This window comes from Colossoma macropomum, unplaced genomic scaffold (assembly GCF_904425465.1).
Source record: "Colossoma macropomum unplaced genomic scaffold, Colossoma_macropomum, whole genome shotgun sequence".
Lineage (NCBI taxonomy): Eukaryota > Metazoa > Chordata > Actinopteri > Characiformes > Serrasalmidae > Colossoma > Colossoma macropomum.
The window spans coordinates 14,711,285-14,738,536 of NW_023494792.1; the positions used below are offsets into that span (position 1 = coordinate 14,711,285).

At 38.0% G+C, this 27,252-nt stretch overlaps 1 protein-coding gene across 1 annotated transcript in view; it reads left to right on the forward strand.

Annotated features, from left to right (window-relative positions):
- grm8b (glutamate receptor, metabotropic 8b) overlaps nt 1–27,252 on the forward strand; it is a 129,837-nt gene that overhangs the window by 95,486 nt on the left and 7,099 nt on the right. The window contains exons 6-8 of the mRNA XM_036576136.1: nt 8,423–8,623; nt 20,981–21,120; nt 21,393–22,328. Coding sequence (XP_036432029.1) covers nt 8,423–8,623; nt 20,981–21,120; nt 21,393–22,328 — 1,277 coding nt within the window. The remainder of the gene's footprint in view (nt 1–8,422; nt 8,624–20,980; nt 21,121–21,392; nt 22,329–27,252) is intronic.

Here is a 27,252-nt window from a genome sequence, read left to right on the forward strand (position 1 = left end):
CAAAGTGCATGCTACCATTTAGTACAGTTATTAATTGTTTAATCCTTTAAGGCTGATGCAAAAAAGGACATAAAACAGCTATCAAATGAATGGAAAGAAAAGTCAGCCATCAGTTGTGTTACTTGATTGTTGCTGAAAACACTGAGATTCAGTACACATAGAAAGCTCCATTTCCGCATGCTGATCCACTTTACTGTGCCAAAGATGGACAACAAGTTAAAGGGGTCATCGCCAAAGTCTCTAAATGTGTTGTCGGCAAAGTTTTATTTAATTAACCATTAGAAGTCAAGAGTTATTACTTTTGTCTGCAATACTATTCAAATAGACTTATTCAAGTTCATAGTGAGTGATATAATAAATTACATTTATATTCAATTTACATTCCATATCCACATCTTTAAGTCTGCATGTGGACTCTTCATTTGTTTTAGTGTCATGCAATGACAAAAATATGGCAGGAATGCAAGGAATGTTTTTCTTTCTACAAAACAAGACTGCATGTACAATCTTCAACAATGTTATCCAATTCAAATTAATTTGTTTTTAATGGATAAGTGTTCAACTACTTTAAACTAGAGAGAGGCATATAGGCCCACTTTATGCTGAGTTCAGGAAGGATGTTCGTACTGAAGTGCTCTAAATACTGTTCTCTAACTCAGTTCTTTCATACCCTGTAATGTGTCCACTCTGTCATTTTGGGTCATTGGTCAAATCTTATGATTAAATGTGCTTTCACACAATGGAACAGTTTGCTCTATGCTGCTTAATAATTACTCTTCAGTGCAAACTTACACTTGAGTGAGAATAAGTGGACACAGAGTTCACTCTCAGACAATTCATTTGAGAGTTACTTTGATGATGGCTTTGCTTTAACTGTGTGCTAATCTTTTTGAGTGGACTTGAGAGTAACTTTCAAAAAAGTGAGGTCAAGTGAAGAATGCAGTGGAAAATACACCTCAATGTCTTCTTCTTCTGACGATTAATCCAGAACAAGTGTCTGACAGTTTTTAAGTGTGTGCAATAACAGACCATTTCACCGCACTGCAGTTTAACTAGAGAAAAAAGCCAGAGAAAGGAAAAGATCACACACTTGGATTCCTTCGCTGCTGAATGGATACTTACTGACATGCATGAGTGGTTTGCACAAGTGCACGTTTATTTTTATGCTTAGTATCCCGGTATGGTATGTCTTACCTTTTCATGCAAGACTGACAACATAATTGAGATCAGTAGAGTGGAATTTCATTAAGCCATACTGTGAAAAAACGTTAGTGTAAAGTTACACTAAGTTATGTAATATACAGTACTTGTACTGTATTATAAAATTAGAATACTGTATTTTTCCTGCACTCCTGTATTTCTAATGTACAGGTCATATTTGCTCTACAGTGCACCACAGCTGTTTGAGGGCCCTCAGTTTTACTATATTATGTAGTACAACAGGTAAATGTATAGGTGAACGCCACAGATCTATCTAGCCGACTGCTGGTAACAAATGCTTAAATGTTCATGTATATTGTTACATAGTTAAGAGAACAATCACACTACATTTCACAACAGCGTAGTACAATTTATTAATCACGCCATGAACTGAATGTCACATTAAAACAGTTACATGCAGTAATACCAGTCATTAAGACGACAAAGACAGCAATAGCAAAATATCTGTTAGTTATAACATTCCAGGAATCATGGTTAGCATGCCAAAACACGTAATATATGCTCAGATATATCAGCAGGGTAGGAATAACATGTTAAAACAAACAAACAAAAACTTATGTGAAATGAACTGTAGATGAACAAACAAATACAAAATAATCAAATTAACAAAGCCGCAAGGAAGCTCTGCCCCACCACTGCAACATTCAGAGACAGGCTACTGAAAACTGCACAAAGCACCAGCCACTTTCCCAATGTGCTTTGCAATTAACAGCTAATTACTGTAAACATTTTAACTTACTTGACAAGAAACTTTACCTGTTTCTCCTCAAAAGCACCATTTTTATAGCAATCTGCCATATTTAAGGAATCAAGTAGATTACTGCAAGATTTCCACTGTAAATTTATATCAGTTCTTTACAGCTGAAGCAGATTATATATTTTACAGTATACGGCCACAGTGTATGTGGTAAGAGATCCGTTAACATTTCTGTATCTCAGTAATTGAGCAAACATCTTATTTTGATTCAGAGAAAGCCCGGAGCTCTGACCTTGCCTCATGAAAGAGTATTGGCTGTATCTATTCATTTTACGCGTCTGAGAGAGAATACGCTAGGGTCGCAGTCAGCTGGACAGAGGTTATAAATATTTGATTTGAGGTTTATGCACCGTTGAGCATTATTTCTGCACTGCAGAGTAGCCATTTATTCAAAAGCTATTAACATTGTCTTCTCACATTGAGGCTAATGGCTAGAAATGCTGGTACAAATTTCCTGCAATGTGCTTGGACTCACATGAAAGTTTGCGTTTGGCAGTGGACATATGCAGCCCATTTAATGGATGTTTTTTTTTTGTTTTTTTGCTCTCATGAGCCTGATTCACAGTATTTCCATATCAAAAGGCATCTAAACAAAAAACTGCCTGTGGTGTTTTTTTTTTTACTCTGCTCCTGTTGCTGGCCACTTGCCTTGCCTCTAATGGCTCTGCGCCCTTTATTTGAGAGCAAAATGGGTGTCAGGGGAAGGAGCGTTAGTGAGCCAAAGATGACTGCTAAGTGGAGGGCACTCCAAAGCATTTCGTAAAGTACACCGTTGTCCGTGTTTCCTTAGAAATAACAAAAAAATTGCAAGGGTCTTTTCTCATTATACCTAAATGTGATGGCACTCACCATATTATTCTTCACCACTCCAGTATTATTGCAAGAAATTGAGCAAGAAATGAAATATGCTGTCAAATTAAACAATGCCAGAAAGATGTGTTCCTTCAATGCTGATTTCTGGTAGAAATCATTCACATAGAAAAGGGAATGAAGCATTTTAATTTGATTTCTTTTTGCCATCCACATATAAATACACTATATGACCAAAACTATGTTTTCACCTGACCATCACACCCATATTAGTTGTTGGATATCCCATTCCAAAACCATGGGCTTTAATATGGAATCCTTCCCCCTACCCCGGTGGCTATAACAGCCTCCACTCTTCTCAGAAGGCTTTCCAGGATTGTGGAGTGTGTCTGAGAGAATTTGTGTCAGTCAAAAGAGCATTCGAGAGGTCAAGTACTTGGACGAGATGGCCTGGCTCACAATCAATGTTCCATTTCATCCCAAAGATGTTTAATAGGGCTCTGTGCTTGCCACTGGAGTTCCTCCTCACCAAACTCATCAAAACATGTCTTTAGGGACCTTGCTTTACACACAGGGGCACAGTCATGCTGGAAAAGGAAAGGCCTTCCCCCCAAGCTGTTGTCACTTAATTGGGATCAGTTATCAGTCAAAAATGTCTTTGTAACATTAATGTTACCTTTTACTGGAACTAAGGGGCCAAATACAAGCCCTGTAAAACAGCCCCAGACCATTATCCCTCCTCCACCAAACTTTACTTTTGGCACAATGCGTTCCAGTAGGTAGCAGTCTCCTTGCATCCGCCAAACCCAGATAAATCTGACTACCAGACTCAAGAGAACATGAGGCCACTCGTCAGAGTGCTTTACACCACTCCAGCCGACGTTTGGCATTATGCATAGTAATCAGGGGCTTATGTGCAGCTGCTTGGCCATGGAAACCTATTTGATAAAGGTCCTGACACATGGGTCTTCTGCTGATGTTACTTCCACAGGTGGTTTGAAGCTAGGTGATTTTTACATGCTACATGCTTCAGCACTCGGCTGAGCTGTTGCTGCTCCTAGGCGCTTCCATTTCACCATAATAGCACTTACAGTTAACTGGGGCAGATCTAGTAGGGCAGAAAATTGATGAACACACTTGTGGTAAAGATCCTATGACAGTGTCACATTTAAAGTCAATGGGCCTTATTCACCAACCATTTTTAAGAAAAATTTCTTCTTAAAACCTGCTTACGCAGTTTTTATGAAGATTCTGACATTCACCCATGCTTTCTTTTTTTGCCATTTGTTCTTAGGTAGGAAGAGAATCTACGGACACTTGAGCACAAAGGGGCCAATAATTCTGCAGTTTAAGAACATGTCATGAATCTTAAGTAGACTTTTTCTTAGTACCTTTCTCAAGAACAGATTTAAGAAAAAACTTAGGAAGATATTGGTGAATGAGGCTGAGCTCTTCTGTATGACCCATTCTACTGCCAATTGTTTATGGAGATTTCATGCCTGTGTGCTTAATTTTATATACCTATTAGGAATGGGTGTGGTTGAAACACCTAAATTCAATAAATAGGAAGGGTGTCCACATAGCTTTGGTCATATAGCACATATATAACATGTTCATGGCCTGGCACCATAGCTGAACAGGAGCATGATGTCTTGGTCTCTTTCTCTGGCTAAGAATGATACAATAACAACAACTTTGCTGGCTTCATGCAATGTCAAGCAAGTGGGCCTCATATCTGAGATCTTTATTAGCTGCTACTGATATATTTCGGTGTCCTGCCACGTTCCCTGTGAGCAGCTCTTCATCCTGCCAAGAAGCAGGTAATATTACCACCCTATTCAGCGCACTGCCTGATTTACATTTCCTGTTAGTTGGAAAAAAGAAAGGAAAATGCTACATGGGGAGGAACAAATATCGCCCTTTCTCCTGTGCTATAGAAAGTTCAGTAATTCTCATACAGTGTGCTCATCAATAGTTACTCCATCTCATTATTGTGCATTTGTTTGTTTATGGTCACCGCAAATTTTTAATTTCATAAAGGAAGTCATGAACAGAGCTCTGTGAAATAGTCAATAACTGCATCCGCATGTCAGTCAAATGTGCTGTCTGCTTACTGCCTGACTGCGAGACATCATCATACGCAGCAGCAGCATTGGCCAGCCTTTTGGCCAGGGATTGGTTTAACAAAACAAAGCCTGTCTAAATGAGTCAATATCACACTCAGGAGACCATGGAAACATTCTGTGAGTTGACAGACATTGATAGGATCTACAAAACAGTATGTCAACCAGCTTCTCGGTGTGGGCTCTCCTGATTAACATTGTTTCTGTCAACACAGCGGTGCCTCAACAGTCTACTGCATGCTGTCTTTTTGGATACTCTTCTTTTTCTCACTTTCTTTCCCCGCAGTTTCTCTTCAGCTGTTACACTAAAGTTGAAACATGCCTTTCCTTATTCAAACCTCTGTCTTCTAGATGCATAATGCTGGAAAACAGTTGTTCATCTTGCTAACTTAATGTGTAGAAAGTCTCAAGCAGCTGGTTGTGTACATTTTGTCATTTCTGCAGCAAACATTCATTAGAAGTTATGCCACAGTGATTACTTTCCTCCTTCAGAGCGGTGCATACGTGGTAGTCGCTGACATTTCTTAAAGAGCAGTGAGAGAAAGTTCATTTATTTTTCATCTTGTGGCTTTGCTTGGGTCATTGTGTTTGCTGATTATGTGGTGTGATAATGGGAGACGCTTTGAGTCATTTCAAAATAACCATGTTCCACAAATCCATGTGAGTGCAGATGCATGGATTAAGGTCCTTGACACTTTCGACAGTGTGATTCATTTGACTGTTTCAAAGCTTTTAGCAAACAATTCATTCAGTGACTAATGTAATGCTGCAGGCAGATTCTTTGAATATATTGAGAAAAGTCTGAAAAGTGCATCTGATATTAGACAGTGGAGATTACTCAAAGGAAAGGAACACTTTAGTTCTAACAGAATTCAGGAAAGACAGCAGTACCCATGAAAACACTGCTGTAATCTCGTAGTGGAATCAGCAAAATCAACCCAGCAATTGCCTGTCGATGGTGGACATTTTATCACCATTATGTGGCTTGAATCTGACAAGCTTGTCAACCATGGTGATAAACAATTGATTGGACAAAAGAACTCCATTAATGGAATTGTATTCAGTGCTGTTCGGAGCCATTGTGCTCCAAAGCTGCTCTTGTGTTTTTCCCTCTATTAATCTCATCATGAAAGATGATCTCTTTCATTAATTCGTCATTTATCTAATATTCTTGTCTAATTGCGGTGGAGCGATGTCCGTCTGCTCTGGAGCAAGGAAGAGAGTGAAAGAAAACAGGTGTTGGTGAGGGCAAATCGAATTTAGCTCTGTAAGTGAAAGCTAATTGAGATCCCAATTTCAATGATTAAGCTGTCTGTCGAGTATAATGTCACTAATCACTCATGTAGACGAAGCATCTTGTCTTTCTCATGTCTAGTTGCTAGACCTCAGTCTTGTTAGTAGGCCATAACAAAAGGCAAAATATGTTCATTAGCTTTTTTTGGTTCAGAGGCTTTAGCTGTTTTAGCCTGAAGACATATCCAGGAGAATATTCAGTTAATTTCCAGATAGTATTTCCATGAGCCCACGGAAGGACAGGCTTTTAAGGATGGGCTTTTTCACACATCTTTGGCTGCGGTGGTCACAGTGGCTTTTCATCTGTGCCAGTAATAGAGTTTTTTTTTCTTTCTTTGTCTTTCCATTCTCAGACCTTCTGCAAGGGACTAAGCAGATTTTACACTAAAACCGTGACATTTTAAAACTAGATGTCTCTTTCACAAAGAAAAATGAATATCTTCACAGCATAGAGCATAGAGTCTCAGTTTGGGCCTACAGCCTTGGGTCATCTGGAATTAAACTCAGAAACTAAGTGATGCATAAGATGACAAAAACACATTTGCCTAGCAGTCACATACATAAAAACAAGAATGGATCTGTTCCAAACACAGATGTTTGAAAAGAAACCTACTGTTTAGGTTTAATGGACTTAATCAGATTGCATTCATGTCATGTCATAATTTTGTGTCATTTCATAATGTCATGTCATGTTTTATACAACAGTTCCAACAACACAATTGGACTGGTTGAGAATCGTTCTACCCATTCTATTATTTGAGATAGCAGCATGTATTTTTTTTAATGGTATCATTCTGCTGAGCACCGCTTGCTAAGTAGCGACACACTTTACGGTGCAGATGACCAAGTTTCTACATTAACACATACAAAACAGAAAACAGATAGGTTAGACAACATTTATACGATAAATGTTATCAGCAGCCCATTTGTTCAGATTCTGAAGAAGAGTATGAAAGCATATCTAAATCAAATTACAAACCTGTCTTTGTCCCTAAGCAGTCTTTTTAGTTTGCAGCTGTGACAACAGAACAAATAAACAAACTGGAATCAGCAAGAAATTAAATTACAATTCAGCAACAAAGATGGGCTGTGAAATGCTTTATAGACTGGCTTGAACAAAACAAAATTCAGGTTAATCTGGCAAATATTTAAAAAGTTGAGCTGAACCTGTTATTACAACAGTTTTATGGCTCTATCTGTAACATAAAAGGCTACTACTTTTTTAGCAGAAGGAATTGCCAATATTAAAGCACATTTCTTATACCGTTTGGGGCTAATTTGGTTGACTTCTTTCTTAATCATGCAGAACTTTGGCTTTGGCTCATGCCTGTAATGCTTCCTTTCATATTCTGTTGCTTAATAATAAATAATTTTACATTTAGATACATAGTCAGACAATTCCTCTTTTTGATGGCTTTGTTTTTTTACCATCTTAGTTTATTGCCTAAACAGAAACATGTAATTTATGCATACTATGTATCACATATTTCATATTCAGTCAAATCACAGACCTCAGCCTCGGTAGAATTACACTGCATCTCTCTCACAGGGCCCCATAAATCCATTTCCATTGATTGAGGGCTCTGGCTTAACCTGTTAAGTCACAGTTAACACGTTTTGTCAGGTTTAGGCTTTCCACAAAGTCTTTATTGTATTTTATTTTAGGCTTGGAATGTTTGTCATAAAATAAGTTCTGTATTAAAGAAGTAACTTTTAGAAAAGATGCAAAAATGCAGCTTCCACAGTGCACTTCATAAGACCCCTAACACCAACATATGTGAAGATGTTCCAGATCCTTTTAAAATTATCATTAAAATATCACACTATAATCAGCTTTAAAATGGAACAAGAGACATGCAAAATAGGAAAAGGTGAAATTACAGCGGATTAGAGTTTTTGAAACCAATTAAACAACTTTTTTGATTGTGGTTTCATTCATAGTGTTTCTTTTAGTTTCTAACTTCTTACATGATCTGATTATGTAAACAGGGAAGAGTGAAGACTTATGAAGAAGAACTGTGACTATTATCTAGAACTAATGACTAGTAGTGGACTGTCTGTGGTTTGAACCTGAGGCTTTTGAAGCCTTATTTACAACACCCTGTTTTCAGCTTGCTGATTTAGTCTACTAAATCCTCATTGTCATTCTGCCTTAACTCTTGTTTTAGTCTGTTTTTTTAGTTTTATAAACTAATGATGACATTTTTCTTGCTGTTAGGGTTGGAGAAGGTCGGAAGGGACTCCAGCTATGAACAGGAGGGGAAGGTGCAGTTCGTGATGGATGCTGTGTATGCCATGGCCCATGCTCTTCACCGCATGCACCGAGACTTATGTTCTGGATACCCGGGACTTTGTCCTAGAATGAGCAACATTGACGGCAAAGAGCTGCTGGGTTACATCCGCAATGTCAGCTTTAATGGTGAGTTTGTTGCTCTCCTCTGCAGCTAACAAACTCCTTTCCCCTCCCTCAGCAGCAAGTTAACATGTATTGTACTTCGTCCTATTTTATTTAGACAGTGTACACATTATATTCAGATTAATGAACTACTTAGTCAAAATTTATTTGATTCGCAATATTGTTAGGATTTGGTTTAGGATTAGAACCAAGATTAGGTTTGGGTTTTGGGTTGACGTTAAGGTTAGCATTACAGTGAGTGCTGCATATAGGGTTAAGGTGATGCTGATATTTAGCTTTGTGTACGTTAATGACAGAGTGGCAATCTACAAAGTATCTATGGTGGACTATCAAAATAAACTGTTTCTCTGTATTTGAACAGAACTCTGATTACAGTTTCACTCTATGAGACTGTGTTATGTGTAACATTGTAACAACTCCTTGTGCATTCAGCAGTTGTATGTTATGTATCTTTTTAAAGTAGATCTTTAAGTCACGGAAAAACAGCTTCTGAGTCTCCAATTCCCTCCTATGTCTTCTTTTTCGTCTGCTCATTTCTCTGTGCTGTTTGGCACTCTTTGCTCATTTTCTTCATCTGTTTCATTTGAGTGGATCTTCACCCCTGAAAACATTCATTTGTGCTCTGCTCATCTGTTATCTTGTTGCTTGGAAAAGCTCTGTGCTGTATTTCACATCCTCAATTCCAAAACAGTGGGGAGAGTATGTGAAAAGCTAATAAACCAGATAGCAGTGATTAGTAAATTCTGTTTGACATTTATTAAACTAAAAACAGTGCAAAAGCATATTTGATGTTTGACCTTTTGAAATTAATTGTTTTTTGGTAAATATAAGCTTATTTGATACCTGCAACGCATTCCAAAGAGCATGGAACAGGTTTTCCACTGTGTTACATCACCTTTTTTGTAACAGTACTTAATATTCATTTGGGGACTAAAAAAAAACACCAGTTGATCCAGTTCTGAAAGTTGATTTTTTTGCCATTATTCCATTATACATTCCATTATTGTCTTCAGCTGTGCAACCTCATTTTGTATTTTGCGCTTCATAATTTGCCACACGTTTTCAATTGAAGACAGGTCTGGACTGCAGGCAGGGCAGTCTAGCACCCACAGCCTCTGATTATGCATACATGCTGTTGTAAAACATGCAGAATGTGGCTTGGCATCATGTTAAAATACATATACTGGACACCCCTAAGAAATGTCATCTAGAAATCTGCATGTGTTGCCCCAAAATGTGTATATGTCTTTAATTGTTAATGGTGCCTTCCTAGATGTGCACGTTACCCATGCCATGGGCACTAATACACCCCAATGCCATGACAAACCCCAGCTTTTGTTACCAGTTACCAGTGTAAAGTTCAAAAGGATTGTCATTTTGTTCTTAGGCCTGGAGAACATGTTATTTCCATAAACAGTCGGAAAGGTTCACTCGTCAGACCACAATACACGTTTCCGCTGTACAGTCCAGAACAATTTGTTCTGTTTCTGGACGTTGCTGATATATGTCTTCTACTGTGCATAGTATAGGCTTAACTAGAATTTGTGGATGCAGCAACTAACAGTGTTTATTGACAATAGTTTGTCAAAGTATTCCTGAGCCCATGTGATGATATTCATCACAGAAGCATTCTGGTTTTTCATGCAGTGCTGCCTGAGGGATCGAAGGTCACAGGAATTCAGTTGTTGTCGGCCATGCCCTTTTGCACAGAGATTTCTTTGGATTCCCTGAATCTTTTGATTATGTTATGCACAATGGAGGATGAAAAACCTACAGTCTTTGGAATAGCTCATTGAGGAATGTAGTTCTTAAACTGTTTGATTATTCGCTAAAGTATTTTGTGGCACAGTGGCATGTCTCGACCCATACTTGCTCATGAAGGACTAGGCCTTTTCCTTTAGGAATATTATTTCCATACAAAAACATTTTCAAAAACAGAGTACAAAGACACAAAAATCAATATCTATAATCAATATTCTACAATTCACAATATTACACTGTTCAATTATTTACATTCAGAATGATGTAACATTGATTAAAAGTCCAGCAGAGTCCAGGGGAACTTTTTCTTCCCTGGAGTGTCTGTTGTTCGCAGTCTTTTGATCTCACACAGTATCCTGGATGCTCCTTTTATACCAAGCATGATTGCATCACCTATATAACATGTATTTTCACAATGTTTCTAGGCTTAAATTGCATCTGTCCCACCTTTTTTGGAACACATTCAAGGCATCAGTTTCAGAATGACCGTATGTTTACAAAAAGCAATAAAGTTGATAAGGTAAAATTTTAATCTGGCCTTGTTTCATTTAAACACATCAAATCACTTTCTGATTTTATTTATATTTCACATACTGTCCCAACTTTTTTTGGAATTGAGGTATGTAATATACTAATGCCTAGAAACAATCATCTAGCATGGTGATGCTCTTGTAGAACCGCCTTGTTTTCTTCAATATTATTTCTCCAGCTTTTGAAGAAGTGTTTTCAAACTGACTTTGGAACATTTAAGGTATTCATTCATTCTGTCACCATTCAAAAATGTTTATGCTGTAAGTACGTTTCATCATTTCACCAATTTATTCCAGTGTTGTTCTGATTGCTCTTCAAGCATTTTGATTTTCATATTTTTGTCAGTACACTGTCTGTTTGCAATGCATGAAGTCATGTTACTTTAAAATCTGCTTTACATTGAGTTCAGCTTTGTGGCAGAATATTTTTGTATTTTGCCAGGCATTAATAATCAGCATTTTAAAATATTTGCTTTCTTTGTCATCAACCATGTTTTCATGTCATGGCAGCAATTGATTTTAACTGCCATTTCCTACACTTCAAAGGGACCCAAAAAGACAGTGCTTTGAAATATGCTGCTTTGAGTTTTGGTGCGCTGTGATTTCTTGTTTGAAGTTTTTATTTTGCAGTTCTGGTCTTTAATAACCTTATATCAGTCAGTGCCAACATTGTGATGTAAGGGATACTGAGCATTATTTCCCAGTATGCTTGCCAAAAATGCTTTTGCACCAGGTAATCATCTTTTTTTCTAAACTCTTGTGCATTATAGAATAGAATATGAACAAAATGTTCCTCGATCACCGAAATCCTGACTGACTGTTACCTTTCTGTTGACTTTGCTTCAGTCTTTATTTCCACTCCATAAAACATTCTCATGTGGGTCAGATAAAGAGTCAGATATAGTTTAGCCAGAACGACTTGAGCTCGTCTCTTTTCATTCAGAATCCAGTCTTTTGCAAACGTTCTCTTTTCACAGCCGTGACTCACTCAAGGACAGCGTTTTCTTACTTACACATTCTTTTCTTTTGCTTTTATTTCAAGGCTCTGTAAGACTTTTTGAATACCACTATAGCTTTTTAATATGATTAAGTTATTTGATGTATGTATACATAAATGTATATGTATACGTGAATGTTACAACTAGGCTTTCAGCTAAGGCCTTAAATATTAAAACTGAGTCACAAAAAAACACCTCTACAGTAATACTAATTTCTACTAGCTTCCCTAAGGGATTTCTAGCAGTTACTGCTAAGCATGAACCAGCATGGCTGTTCTAGATTAAACACCATCATTTGAAGCTGGGTCCATTTATTTTATTTGAAGCTTGTAACACACATTAATGTAGATGTATGTTGCAGTTTTACAGTGACTCATTCATTAAAGAGCTCTGGCATAAATCTGCTGCAGTTGTTTTCCATTTCTAACAACTGACTGCAACATTATGGTTTTGCTACCTCTTATATGAGAGATGTTTGTCCTCATGATAATGTTTCCACTCACTGTAAATCAAACCGTGATATGTTGATTCCACTCTCCGTTCCTGATTATTCTAAATTATTCCTAACAATTAATAGTTATTGTTGTTGTTTAACTTAATTATAAATCATTAATAGGCCTGGATTTAATAAAAAGCACTGCACAATCCTAAATTTTAATGACAGAACCTATTTCTTATTTCTTTACAGCCAAATTGGCCAATTTTTTAAGCAACAGACAACAAAAAAAATGAACATTGTTTATTTGCACTTTATCCAAAGCTTGCACTTTGCAGGCAGATGAATACACTGATATAAAACACGAAATAGTGGGTGGGCATAATACATACAACGATATTCAGTGCACATGGACTGATCAGCCAGCATAAAAATAAACTGGCCAAGTCAGATTAGCTGAGTTTGGCAGAGCCCAGTCATGCAACCCAGTAATAAGTCTTCTTAAGACAGTTTGTTATGCTTTATAATTGTAGGAGCAAGTAAAATGTCACATCTTTATTAAACTCGTTCTTAGCTATTTGAATTGAACTGGCATTTTCTCACAGTCATTCTCTAGATGCAGTGTCTCGAGCCCCTGAACAGCCATCATTTAAACTTCCTCATCCGCTCCTTATGTTGCATTTCACACCTCTGTGTTAAAGCATATGTGCCTGCCTCATTTTCATTTTGCCCAAAGAATATGCTTTCCTACCACCCCCTCCCTTCCTTTCCCCACACATACCACCTGAGCATAAGATTAGAATACTTATCTCACCTTTGAGGGTGTGAAGACGAAATTGGAAGACGGATTTCACAGGCTTTTCAGAGCAGAGCTGTCTTCACTGCTCGATTGCATAGCTCTGCTTAATGAATGTGAAAATGTGGTTTGAAGGGTTTACGCCTCTGAAAAATAACATTGCATTAAGCATGGCTGTGACCATGGGGCCAGCGCAGTAATCTGTGTTCACTCAAATGTCAGTAAATTGTTGATGCTTGTGCTCAATAGGATTAGTGTTCTGTTACTATCATGACACATGGGTATTTCTTCTTTATATATAGTTTGCAAAAATGTGGACTGTGATTGTGTGTGTGTGTCAGGGGAGTGGGGGTGTAACGATTCTCAGCATTATAAATTCAATTTGATACGATACATTGTTGTTGATTCAATACATTTTTCACTACAGGAGTGGCTAAAAATGTGCCTTGTGTTAATATGTTAATGTTTCCATGTTCAGTTTATTAGAGCATTCAACAATGTAAATGTGTAATGTTCGAAACAAATGTTATGCTTTATAATGTCCTGAAGCAGACTAATATGTTAGCTCTAAGCTAATGCACTAGTCACAAGCTAACTTGCTAGCGATAATACAACGATAGATTATGATGTGCTGCGGTCCAGTTTAATACAGTGTTACGACATACTTACGACAGCACGTTTGATGGTAGATCAGTTTTGTTTAGTTCTTTTATCGGTTGAAGTATACTGCCAGTTTAAGATTAGGGTTAGGCTTAGAAAATTCTTATATATTGTGCTCGTTGCTGCTCTGCATGGCTACGCGTCCACAGCTGTGCAAGCCAGTAGTGGGATGCTACAATATAATACATGTAGCTACTTGCACTTAATACATATAAGACATATTTACAACCCCTATATATGCCATAATGCCGTTCCAAGAGCAGTACAAGAGGGCACTCTGTAATCAAGTGGCTGCGAAATGGAGCAGATCTGAGGGGCCAGTGTAACATCAAACCTTCAACCTCCAACTCAGAATCGTGACGGCTACTGCTGCCTGCAGCCAATTGCCAACTCAACCACAGTCACATGCGCTCCAGTGCCTTCATACATACGTTTATTTTTGTACTTGTGTTGGGACACCGAGAGAGGAGCAGGGCTCTAAATAGCAGTGTTTGTCTCAGATGATTACAGCGAATGTGCTGTGCTAACTCTTGTGTTATACAGGGTCAGTGCTCGCTTGCTGTGAGGTCATGCTAAGTGAGTTTAACAGGATGAAATTCTTTATGGTAAAGACAGGCAAGTGCTGGGGGTGTTTTCTGTTATAAGAGCCAGGATTTCTGCTACTGAATAACAAGATGTTACACAGGATGGGACTTCTTATTTAGCAATAAATACACAATCGCATCAGGCTGCGGTGAGTAATTGATTACAGCACTGACCCGGAAAGATTTCATTCCATTGTCTGAGCCACTATTGATATCCTCTCAATTACCTACCAGATAAAACATAAGTAAATGATTAAGTAGGTGGAAAATGGCAGAATGAATGCTAGCCAAATATCCTCTCCACTTTTGCTGCGCATGTGTAGGCTGCTGATTGCTTTTAAAAAGAAGAGAGCGATCAATACTTGGAGATGTATTCAGTAAAGATCTCAGGCAGCTGAGTCTCAGCACTAATGTGTGCTGTCTGTCTCTGTCTTACTGAGGACAATCACTGTCTCAGACTGATTCAGTGGAATACACTCAATTAATTGGACAATTAGCCTCTTGACAACTGTGTCTGATTCACTAAAGAGAATGGTTCTTCAATATCAAACATTTGACTCTTAAATAAAACATTTATAAAGGCTGTTTGATTGGAGTGTGAAACTTAAATAGAACAAAAATATCCCTTTTGTGTTCTGATTGCTCCCAAAAGCTCACCAAAGTAATAAGATTGTGTTAAGGATCTTTGGACTTTTATAACATGTTAAAATGTTGGTGAAGACACAGGGACAAAGATTTTGTCCTGATATCTAAAGGGAATCCCTTAAAGCATCAAGCTGTAGAACGCTTTCTCTGCCACTGTTTCTTGATCCCAATTAGCAAGTCCTGACTGGTCTTTGAGGTCAGAGAGTTATTGACCCGCAGGTCACCTTGAGTGATGGACCTGCATTCATTATTTGCTTCCTGTGGCTGTAGCTCAAGTGATTAAAGCTGTTTTTATTTGCACGCTTAAATAATAACCAGGATATGGAATTGTCTTGCGTCCATATCTTGCGTGATATGTCAGTTCTAATTCACACAAGACCTCTTTTTAACAAGACTCATTTAATCTCTCACTCCCTTTGTCTCTCTTTCTCACTCTCTCACTCTCTCTCTCTCTCTGACTCACTTTCACTCTCACCCCCAGATCTAATATAAGAATTAAGTCTTTGACCTGCAGTATGATATGCTGTATCATATATTCTGGTCTCTGACTGCTATTTTTCAACCTTTGGTCAGAAGTACTTCATAATTATGACAAGTGATAATAAATGAAGCTTGCGAATTGGACACACAATTATTACCTAGTCTCCTAATCCTAATTATATGAGATGATCGCAATTATTTACACAGGCTGCAATCATGTTCCTTATTAGATTTCACAATAATATTAAGCCACAATAAACAAAATATGAATTGGATTGAGACAAATAAATGTAAATAAAAAAAAAAACAGTAAATGCATTCACTGAGACATCATGGGTCTTATGAATATAAAAAAAGTTCTAACTTCCCACTTGTTGTTCTAACACGTTTAAACGGCAGCACTGAGTAATGTTTATTTGTTAGCTATGTAGCCGATGTTTTTAGCATTGTAACTTAATGAGGGTTTTATTTGTGTATATTTTCACTCTTGAGAAAAAATATAAGCTTTGCTTGACTGCACATGATTCTGTGTAATTGAAACCTTTGTGTGAGAGTGTGTGTGCACACCCAACGGGGTAGTGTTCCAATCTGACAGTACTAGGGTAAGCCACCTAATAAACATAGCTTTGAAGCAAGATGGCTTATAAGCCACTTTGGTCACTTTAGAGTTGTACTGTAATAGATGCATACAATGAACAAGAAAAGAAAATTAAACTGTTAATCACAATTATTTATTTGACAATTAATCGTCAGCTAAAATTTCATGATTATGACAGCCCTACTTGTGAGACCATTTTATTAAATTATAATGGCTACGAGAGGCAGAATAACAAAACAAACCCCCAAAGCTCATGGAATTACATGCTGAGAATGTTCAGCGAAAGGCTAGAATGCAAATAAGCTTTGCACTTATTGCATCAACAAGTAGATTAAATATATTTAGGATTAACTGCATTGTTATGGGAAAGCTGTGGATTATCAAAGGCCGTTTTTACTTTGTCCTGGAGATCCTCATTATGACGATTGATGTCACTGTTGTAGCATGTGTGCCATAATGCCCACAGCACATAGTCCAGTACACACTCAAAAAAGAGGAAAAGCTATTATTTAGAATTCATTTTAGAATCAGTTTTCTAAAATTAGACATGATCAATGTTGGTGAACTTGATTCGATTTCAGGGGTAAAGTTAAAAGACTGAAGATGTAAAACCTGCAAATCGGTCAGCAGTATGCCACAATAGGAGGATAATCCACGTTACAAGTTCCTTGATCTGCTTCAACTGACAGAGTGAAGGAGCTTTTGGTTGACATGTTCATTGTGAGTTAAAGATTCAACCATCTGCCCTCAACATGAGAAATACGTTAGCTGCACATTGTGAGCTCGTTTGATTACAAAGTTGTAGTCATGTGAAGCCCTGCTTCTGCTTGTGCTTGCACTTCCCTTTATCAACTGTTTTTTTCATATTCTTTTGGGACAAAATCATCCAATATAAAGTCCTGTCAGAGTGAGAGATTGCTGCCAGACTTCGGGTGACTTTATGAGGTCAAAGGTCATGCCTCAGGGAGGCTTCTCACATTTCATATGAGGATAAACCTCTCAGAGGCAAGGAAAGAGTGCTGCTAAACCAATTCAATAAACCAGTTTAATACTCTGAGAATTTTAGAGAAACCACAGCGTTGGTGTCAGTGAAAAGCTGATGTCTCTGGTGAGGGAAAGAGTCTGATGCAGTATTTTAATAGGCACACCCTACAGGCTCTGTGAATTCCTCTCTCTCTTTCTGCTGATAAGTGGGTTTCCTCCTTGAAACAAGAAATTTTTACATTTGTCCTTTAGTAATGTGGTTCTCCACATGTACTGAGCATTTGAGTGGCTTAGTTTTTACTGTAAGAAGGCTTGTAAGTGTTCCACTCGAGCATACCCCCATTAAAAACTGTTAGCAGGAATTACTTTTGTGCAGTCTATGTGGTTGAAGCCCCTCATGGGAAAACTATTTCACTTCATTTGAATCAGAGGTACTTTAAATGGGCTGGCAGCTTGACTGCCAACATTAAAATTAGTTCAGTAATCCTAAAATTTGACTTGATGATCATTAGGTCATAAGAGGGATCATTAGATTTTGAGATGTCAGCGTACAGGGGTAGTTGTGTCCAACCAGGAGTGACTATGTTAGTGTTAGTGTTATTGGCCAATGCTAAAGGAATTTGACCAATTATCCAAACAGCATTAGCTCTTGCTAAGGTACAGCACCGTGGTTAGATGGCTACGGTAGGCGACTTTCATATTATTCAAGAATTATTCAATCAGCGTTAGCATTTGTACGCAACAAAGTTGAGTTGACCTTTCCGGTAGGCAGTGCAGACATATTTTTCATTAAATCTATGTAAGGATGTTTTTTTAAAGTGCTAGCTGTAAGGGAGGGCTGTGGAACTGAGCTGCCAATTAAAATCCATGCTCATACTGGTTGGTCAAGGGATCACTTGACACCAGTGTCTTACAATGTAGTCCTGCCAAAATCACATCCAAAAGAGTAAACACAAAAGGGCAAAAATCTCTCCATCAGAATGACCAATTTTGTACTTGGTAGAACAGTTAATAATGCTTCCACATAAAAGCTTACAGCTAAACATATAAACAACAAAAGAAGTTGACAGCCCTGCTAAAATAGAGAAATCATTTCAGGTTTTGTGAGCTGGCTTCAGTATGGCTTCACACACTCAGAGATCCTACAGCTTGCTTTATCTGCAGTACATAGTCTGCTTGTCTGTACCAACGAGCCAACTGGGTCAATGCGAAATGTTGCATCACCCGAGTACAGTACATTCAGATGCCATCACACATCCTTACACATAACAAGCAGCAGGACACTTGTGCTCTATTAGCTCTGTCAATCTAATACACAATTTATGTCATATGTGTTTAATAATGTACGCTGCCTTTTGAACTTATATTCTACAGAGACAGGTGAAATCTTCATAGCATGTGAGACTGCTGAACACATCCAGGTTCAACACTAAATATCTGCAGCAGTTGGTTATAAGCAAATTTATCCTTAGGCTGAACAGGAGTGTGATTCATTTTGCTGCAGATGAGATTTGCATTGCATATATTCTTACTAGGAAAAGTAGGGCTTAAAGTAGACACAAACTTGTGCCCACACACTGAACCTAAATTACAAGAGGTTGATTCTTTAATTACTGAAACGTTCATTTTTTTCTTGTCAGGTTACATACAGTCTGTTCTGAATTCCAGCTTTCTAATTGAGAGTCCACAGAATGGGGCTAACCTATGATTAAGGCTAGATTTGGGTTAATCAAAACATCTTCTGAACCTGCTAGCCATTCTATCATAGAATCATAGTCTTTGTTTTAGGCTGTTGGATTATATGTGTGAGGAGCCAGGGACAAAGAGTTGATTGGGGATTGCTGCTGGCCATGCATTGTGATGAGGAGGCTCAGATCCTGCAGTGATGCATGTGACCCAGGTTTATATTCAGTTTAGTGCAGGGACAGTTCAGTCAGTTGGTTGATTGCTTAGTTGGTTTGTTTACTTTGTTGTTTTTCCTAGTGCAATAAGATGCTTTAGAAAGAACACACATTTACGTTTTGATTAGTTCCTGAATTTGAACTGAAAGTTGCTACTGGTTCAATGAGTGCATCAGGGTGGGTTGTATTGCAGAAGCAAGCTACGTTTAAGTCCTCCAGGCCCACTGCTCCTGCTTCAGCTGGCTCTCTGCAGGTGTTTTAATAATGCATGGCATCCCAGTCTCCTGAAATGCTCATTTGTTTCCCTCCCCATTACTTGTCCTGTTGCCTCTCAAAGTACCCCGATTTGAAACATTTCAAAAGGCCAGGGAGAAAGTTAAGAATGGCTTGTAGTGATAGGGTGACCATGTTTTGATAATGCTGAAACATTTGCTGTGGTTCCATGAAGGATTAGCAAATTGCACATCACATACAATGCAACCCAACCCCCAACCCTCACCCGCCCCCATGATTATAATGTCATTATCCATTTTAGATTAAGTCATATTTGCATATCATACATGAGGGGGTGATGATTATGCTAAGACTGTAACTTTGATGTCTAAAATAATGCTTGTTATGCTTGTTGACTGTAGCCAAGTATAGCCATGCAGCCGAGGGGCACATATTCAGTATTCTACAGACACTTGGTGATAATTGTGATTAGGGATGCATCAATCCAACATATTCTCTCCCAAAACAAATGCCAATATTTTTAGAGTATCAGCTGATATCAGTGATATCAGTGCTCTGTTAGTTGATTCATATTTCATAGTACAGCACATGAACAGTTTTACAATCCCAATTCCAAAACAGTTGGGACAGTGTGTGAAATACTTAAAAAACAGAAAGCAGTGATTAGTGAATTCTGTTTGATGAACTTAATTATTTGTAAATATATGCTCATTCCAACTTTCTAACACATTCCAAACAAGTTGGGACAGGAGCACTGTGTTTACCACTGTGTTACATTACCTTTCATTTTGTCTGAAGACAAAAACTGATCCAGTTTTGAAAGCAGAATTTTTTGTCATTCTTCTGTTATACAACACTTCAGCTGTGTAGCCATACAGGGCCGTGTCATATTTTATATATAATATTCTATATAATGTGCCACATTTTCATCAGGAGACAGGTCTGGACTGCAGGCAGGCCAGTCTAGCACCTACACTCTTTGATTATGCAGCCATGTTGTTGCATGCGCAGAATGTGGCTTGGTGTTGTTACATTAAAATAAGCATGAATATCCCTGAAAAGACGTAGTCTAGAAGGTAGCACATGAATCCCATTTTTTAATGTAGGGCTGTCTGAGGGCTCGAAGGTCATGGGTATTCTGTTCTCTGTCTACGGCCTTTTCCTTTACACACAGAAATTTATTGGGATTCCCTGAATATTTTGATGTTATTATGCACTGTAGAGGGTAAAATACCTAAAATCCTTGCAATTGCTCATTTTTGAACTGTTGGATTTTTTGCTGATATATTTTGGCAAAATGGTGAGCCTGAATCATCCTTGCTCATGAAAGACTTGGCCTTTGCTGGATACCCCTTTAATACACAAGAATGATTTCATCACCTGTTTAAGATATTTTTTGATGATTTCACAATGTTACTAGTCTTAAATTGCCCCTGTTCCAACTTTTTTGGAGCATGTTGCAGGCTTCAATTTTAGGATGAGCATATGTTTACAAAAAAAACAATAAAATTGATAAGGTAAAACATTCCATATCTTGTCTTTTGAATTTGTAAAATTTATGATATTCTAAAGGTTTGTAAAATTGCACTATTACAGTTTCATGATGACTAAGAAATAGTATCAAAATTGAATCAGTTGCATCAGGTACATATGCAAATCATTTAACATGGTTAGCATCAATGCCAGCACCAATCCTGTATATTGGATATGTGGTTCACTTGTTGTAATGGTAATGCTCTAACTCTTTTAACAGGAAGTGCCAAGACCCCTGTAACATTCAATGAGAACGGAGATGCTCCTGGACGATATGACATATTCCAGTATCAAATTACTAATGGATCAATGGCTGAGTACAGAGTCATCGGCCACTGGACAGATCATCTTCATTTAAATGTGAGAAATGACATTCATGCTTTTAAGTTTTAATTAATGTTTTGTGACAGATTTAAGTAGCCATATCATGAATAATGTCAGCAAAAGTAATGGGTTTTATGACTTCGTAAAGCATCCTTCAGCATGGGAAAAGCGCTATATAAATAAAAATGTGATGATGACCATGACGGAGATGATGATGATGATGATTTCATCTGTGTTCATAGTCAGTGAAAGGATGATGACACTGAAATAATGGCACTGATGATAGTTGTGCTGCTTTACTTATATAGATGGATGCCATGCAGTGGGTGAGTGGTGACTCATCTGTGCCTGCCTCAGTGTGCAGCCTGCCCTGTCGGACGGGCGAGCGTAAGAAAGTGGTTAAAGGAGTGCCCTGCTGCTGGCACTGCGAGCGCTGCGAAGGCTACCATTACCAGGCCAGCGAGTTCACCTGCCAGCTCTGCCCATATGAGCAACGACCAGACCACAACCGCACTGGCTGCCAGCCCATCCCCATCATCAAGCTGGAGTGGCACTCGCCCTGGGCCGTGGTGCCTGTTTTCATTGCCATTCTGGGCATTATCGCCACCACGTTTGTGATAGTCACTTTCATACGCTATAACGACACACCGATTGTACGTGCCTCTGGTAGAGAGATGAGCTATGTGCTGTTGACTGGAATTTTCCTCTGCTACATCATTACCTTTCCCATGATTGCAACGCCTGGAGTGGCTGTCTGCTCTTTCCGCAGAATCTTCTTAGGCCTTGGTATGTGTTTCAGCTACGCCGCGCTGCTTACCAAGACCAATCGCATCCACCGCATCTTCGAGCAGGGTAAGCGTTCAGTGGCAGCGCCGCGCTTCATCAGCCCTGCCTCGCAGCTGGTCATCACCTTCAGCCTGATCTCAGTGCAGCTTTTGGGTGTGCTGGTGTGGTTTATTGCTGACCCACCACACACGATCGTGGATTACGGCGAGCAGCGCACACAGGACCCCGAAAACGCTCGTGGAGTGCTCAAATGTGACATATCTGATCTCTCACTCATCTGTTCATTGGGCTACAGTATTCTTTTGATGGTCACATGCACTGTTTATGCCATCAAGACCAGAGGAGTACCAGAGACCTTCAATGAGGCCAAGCCCATTGGATTTACTATGTACACCACCTGCATCATTTGGCTTGCCTTCATTCCAATCTTCTTTGGGACGGCACAGTCTGCAGAGCGGGTGAGTTCAGTTTTTAGCCTAAATTCAAGGTATTTATATCTTATTCCCTCATAAGCCACTTATTGAAATGGTTATACATTGGTCTTTTTTAACACTCTAGCTGTATCTGTTATGCTTAGAGGCAAAAGTTAAATGATATTCTTATTCCTATCCATCTAAGGGTACAACATATCAAGAATCAGCTAAATGTAATATAATCAAATTTGTATTCACTCTGCTGCGAACAATTTTTGCATGCCTGACACATTCAGTGTACATTGAATTAAGACTATGATAAATGTAATCTAGACCGCAGAGCAGTCAGACCACACCCGGCCAAAAACCAAAACCAACAATAAATAAACTGACAAAAAATAAAAACAGCTTGCATAAAATAGACTTACGAAAATGATTACAGTACGTTGCCTACAGTATATGTCACAAAGTCAGAGAAGAGGTGGTCATCCAGGGCAATGAATTTCATTATGTTTTGTCATATTTTGCACTTTTACGCTGTTTTTTGTGATTCTTTTTTGTCATTTTAAAAACTGAAGAGTGGAAAGTTTCATTTTTGTTTCTGTTGTTTTGCAGCATTCTGCATGTCAAGCGGGATGTAGTGTTTTCAAGAGGAGTGAAACCTAGAATGGAGAAATTCTTGCGTGTTGTATCCCCTCTTGACACTCAGCGTGAACAGAGATTATAAATTGCTTATCTAATGTCCCTTGTGAAACAGCCACATGACTGACATGATCACTGTTTATCTTACGCTACTCAAACTCTTTGAATGCATCTGCGCTGATCAGCTCAGCAAAGCGAAAGAAAACAGTGTCTTAATCACAAATTGTTATCTCATCACAGTTAAAATCATCTGGCAACATTTTGGCACTTTGTTGTAGGTCTATTTAATCTTTGTTTATTTCATTTAAAATTTTTGGACCATTTGGGTTTTTTGTTTTGGTCAAACTTTTGTTGCATCCCTACTTAATATATAATCCATATTATCCATGTTATGCACAAAATTATTTAAAGATATAAAGTTACCACAGTGCTATAATAAACTGGCATATCTGGGATGAATTAAAAGTCTTCTCTTGACAGAAGTTTCCTCTGTGTTTTGCCAGTTAATTTAGGCCCCTAGAGCTGATGAAGGCTGCAGACTTTGTTCTCTCTTGCAAAATATTTCTGCCTGCTACTCATTAGCGCAGTTGTTTTGCATTTGTGAATAACCCAAAAACATCATTACACACTCTCTGCTTGAGTAATATACATGCCGGTTGTTTATTTCCTCCTTTAGACAATTCCAGCTGTTTGATGCGCATGCTGTGTTATGCTGGAGAAGAGTTGTCTTTTTTACTGGTAGCTCAAACCAGTTTTAACCTAAAGTAATATGCGATTAAAAAGAACAGTGGATGACATTTTAGAGTAGCCCCAATTAGATATTATATGTGAACACTTTGGCAGTGGAGGTCATATATGTAAACACTTTGGCAGTGTGGAGGCCATCCTAATGCTCAGTGTCTTTGGGTGTTTGCTGTTCATCTGAGCACGGCGTACACAGTCTTTTTGTTTACTCCCATGAGCTCACCTTGCGTACAGTTATTTAAGCTAGGGCAGGGAAAGACTTAAAATGGAAAAACTACCACAGTTCTTCAGCACAAGCTTTATTCAGGGGTACACTTATTTTGTCACTTCCCTGTGCAATTCAAGTTGCCCTTTAATACAGTTTGCATGTAATTATTACAGTTTTAATGGGTATGTTGAGATATACAGTGGTGGCTGGTGAAGACTTTAATAATTCTCTTTCCTAATTTCTCTCTCTGTGATACGGGAAATACATGTAATTATATCTCTAAGTGCTCTGGCTCTTCTTTTCAAAGTACATCTTTTTCCATGTGTTAGCTGGTACATGCCCTTTCGGAGTTGTATATTGATCTGTAGTCTGTTTGTTCTACTTGTACTTTTCTTGTAGCTGCTAGTGTGAAAGGAATTTTTCATTGCATTCCTTTTTCCCTGAGTTTATACATGCAAGGCATACAGATGTACATATCTATTATTGATTGCCAAAAGACTGAAACTGTATGCTGTACTCGCTGTAGAAAGAGATCTATTATCTAAATACGTCTTGACAGTATAACACATTCTATTCTAACATATTCTAGCATAAATTCTATTAGTTCAATCTAATTCTAGTCTCTGAATCTTTTGAACTGATTTCTTTAGCAGAAAAACAGCGGTCGGGCAGCTGAAATAAATCTATTACACTAATCTATTCAAAGTGATTTCACCTTTTGATTCACATCATCAGTCATGAGCTTGTAAGAGTGTATAAATGATCAAATACTTACCTAAAGATGAGATCCTGACCCTGAAAAGCATGCTTCACAGATATCTCTTGAAAATACATTAAATAGGCTAAACCAAGACCTATGAATGTTTTACTCAGCTGTGTAAAATCTGAACTATTTGCATTACTAGAGTTTTCTACAGTAAATAGTAAGTCCAATAAGTGTAATAATATTTATTTCAAATTGTATACTACACACTTTAATTCTGATATTTTGTACGAACTGTATATCTGTACCAATCTTCACCATTCCGCCATTTCACAGCAAGTTAAAGTGGGCCTTTCAGCAATTTTACATGTTAGAAGCATTCATTAGATTTTATCGCTTGCTTAAATTACCAATAACTCATTATAAAAGCCATTCTAAGAAGAAAATGAACTGAGTATGCATAAGAAGGATTAGTACGCCTCAAATGTTTTTTCCGGAAATCTATATAACGTCCAGATTTCCGAAACGTTCCCCTAAGACGGCTTAGAAAACAAACAACTCAACAAGCAACAAACACAGATTGTATTAAATTAGAAGTTTTGTACGGGAGGAAATTGTTTTCTTCGAATCTGTGACTCTTTGTTCATTTCAGCAAAATGCCAATACGCTGACCTGCAGTGGAATTAAATCTGCAAAGCATATTTCCTCTTGTGTGATTATCTCTCTTTCACTTCTTTCTCTTCTTCTGCTGATATTCAGAAGATTAAGCAACGCAATATGAAAAGCCATTCAGTATGAGGCTTTACTGTGCTTTTTCCACATCCGTGTGCTCAGGTGGTTATTGAGACCCACTGTCTGCTTGCCTTTCAGAGCACACAGTACTGTAATGCCTCTTTATTTGCTTGACTATCACCTGTTTTCAACATTGTCAATAGAATAAAGATTTTAAACTCTTAGGTAAGAGTATGTTCATGTGCCCTCATTGTGCAAATATGCTCTATTTAGTCACTCCTCCCACATTGCTTTGGTGTTAATCCCCATCTTAGTTCCCTTAAGGACTGGCTTCAGTTGTTCTCTTTTATGTCTTAGAAATACACTGTTGTGCGGAAAGAAACAAAAACATCTTTCCTGTAAATAATCTCTCAAAACCACTATTTACTGTTATGCTTTAAAAATATGATGAATATGTATATCATACAGGTTAATGCACCAACAGGAGATGCAAGTGAAGAAGAAATTGAAAGTTTTATGATGAAGCTCAAGCTAAAATTGACAAGACCTGCAAACAGAATACACTGCTAGTGATGGGACACTAGAATAGTAAGGTCAGAAATGAGATGGAGGAAATACTGTTGGACAACATAGCCTTCGAAACAGGAATGAAGCAGGAGAATGAGTAATCAGCATCTTTAAGTGTAGTGACTTTTTTATCACTAATACAACCACTGAAACCAGATAGATTACACTGCACTAAGAGAATGGAAGTTTTAATGTACAAGCTACAATGAAGCTGAGAAGAAACAATTAGACTTCCAAAGTATGACCTGTAAAACATACGCCCTAACATCAGGAACCGATTTCTGATGCTGGACATAATTGATAGAGAGCCATAGGAGCTATGGATGGAACTCAATGGTCATCAAAGATAAATCAGATCTTAAGAAGAACAAAAAGGAAAAAGAGATCAAAGTAGGTGACAGTGGAAACTGTAAAAAAAAAACAGGGCCAAAATTAAGAAGGATAAAATTTTTAAAGAAAACTAAACTGTAAATTCCAGATAACCGCCTGGAAAGATGAGGACCTCTACTACAACAAAAGGTACTGAAAGATAAAAAGATTAAGAAAAATAAGGATCTTCCAGAAAAGTGAGACCAAAAATAAATTTCCGCCTAGAGTGAGTGTGTTCAGACATGTCACCAGACAAGTCATAGCAGATTGAACAAAAATCAAACAAAGATGGTGGGAAAACACGGAAGACTTCTATGACAAAGCTAAGACACTTTGGTTGGTCTGTCACACAGTACTAAAAGACAAAGTCGGACATCAGAGATCATTGCCAAAAAAGAAAGCCACAGGAGTCGATAACATTGCGATGGAAATATTTCAGGATTCAAAAGAAGATTTGTTTAAAATTATGCCAACAAATCTGGAAAAACCTGCCGAATGACATGCAGATTAGAAGAGGTTATCTTATATCTCAAATATCAAAGAAAAGAGACTAAAGGGAGTGTTCAAACTATAGTACGATTTTCCTTTTATCACGTCAGTAAAATTATGCTCAACATCATTCAGCACAGACCAGAGCCCTCCACTGAATAAGAACTACCAAATGTGCAAGCAGGATTCATTGACTATAGCGAAGCCTTTGACTGTCAACCACGTAAAATTATAGAATGCCCTCAGGAAAATGAGTATATCAAAGCCTGTCATTGTTCTAATGAGGAAAATCGCCAGTGATAAACATGCTACAGTCATGACAGAAAATGGACAGATTGATTGCTCATTGGCAAATTAGTTAGACAAAGCTGCATACCATGAACATACTTGTTCAATCTGTATGCTAAACATTTAATAAGAGAGCAGGACTAGAAGAAGATGATTGAGAATTCAAGATTGGTGAAAAAAACATGTTTCACCTTCAATATACAGATGACACAGTGGAAAGTCAAGAA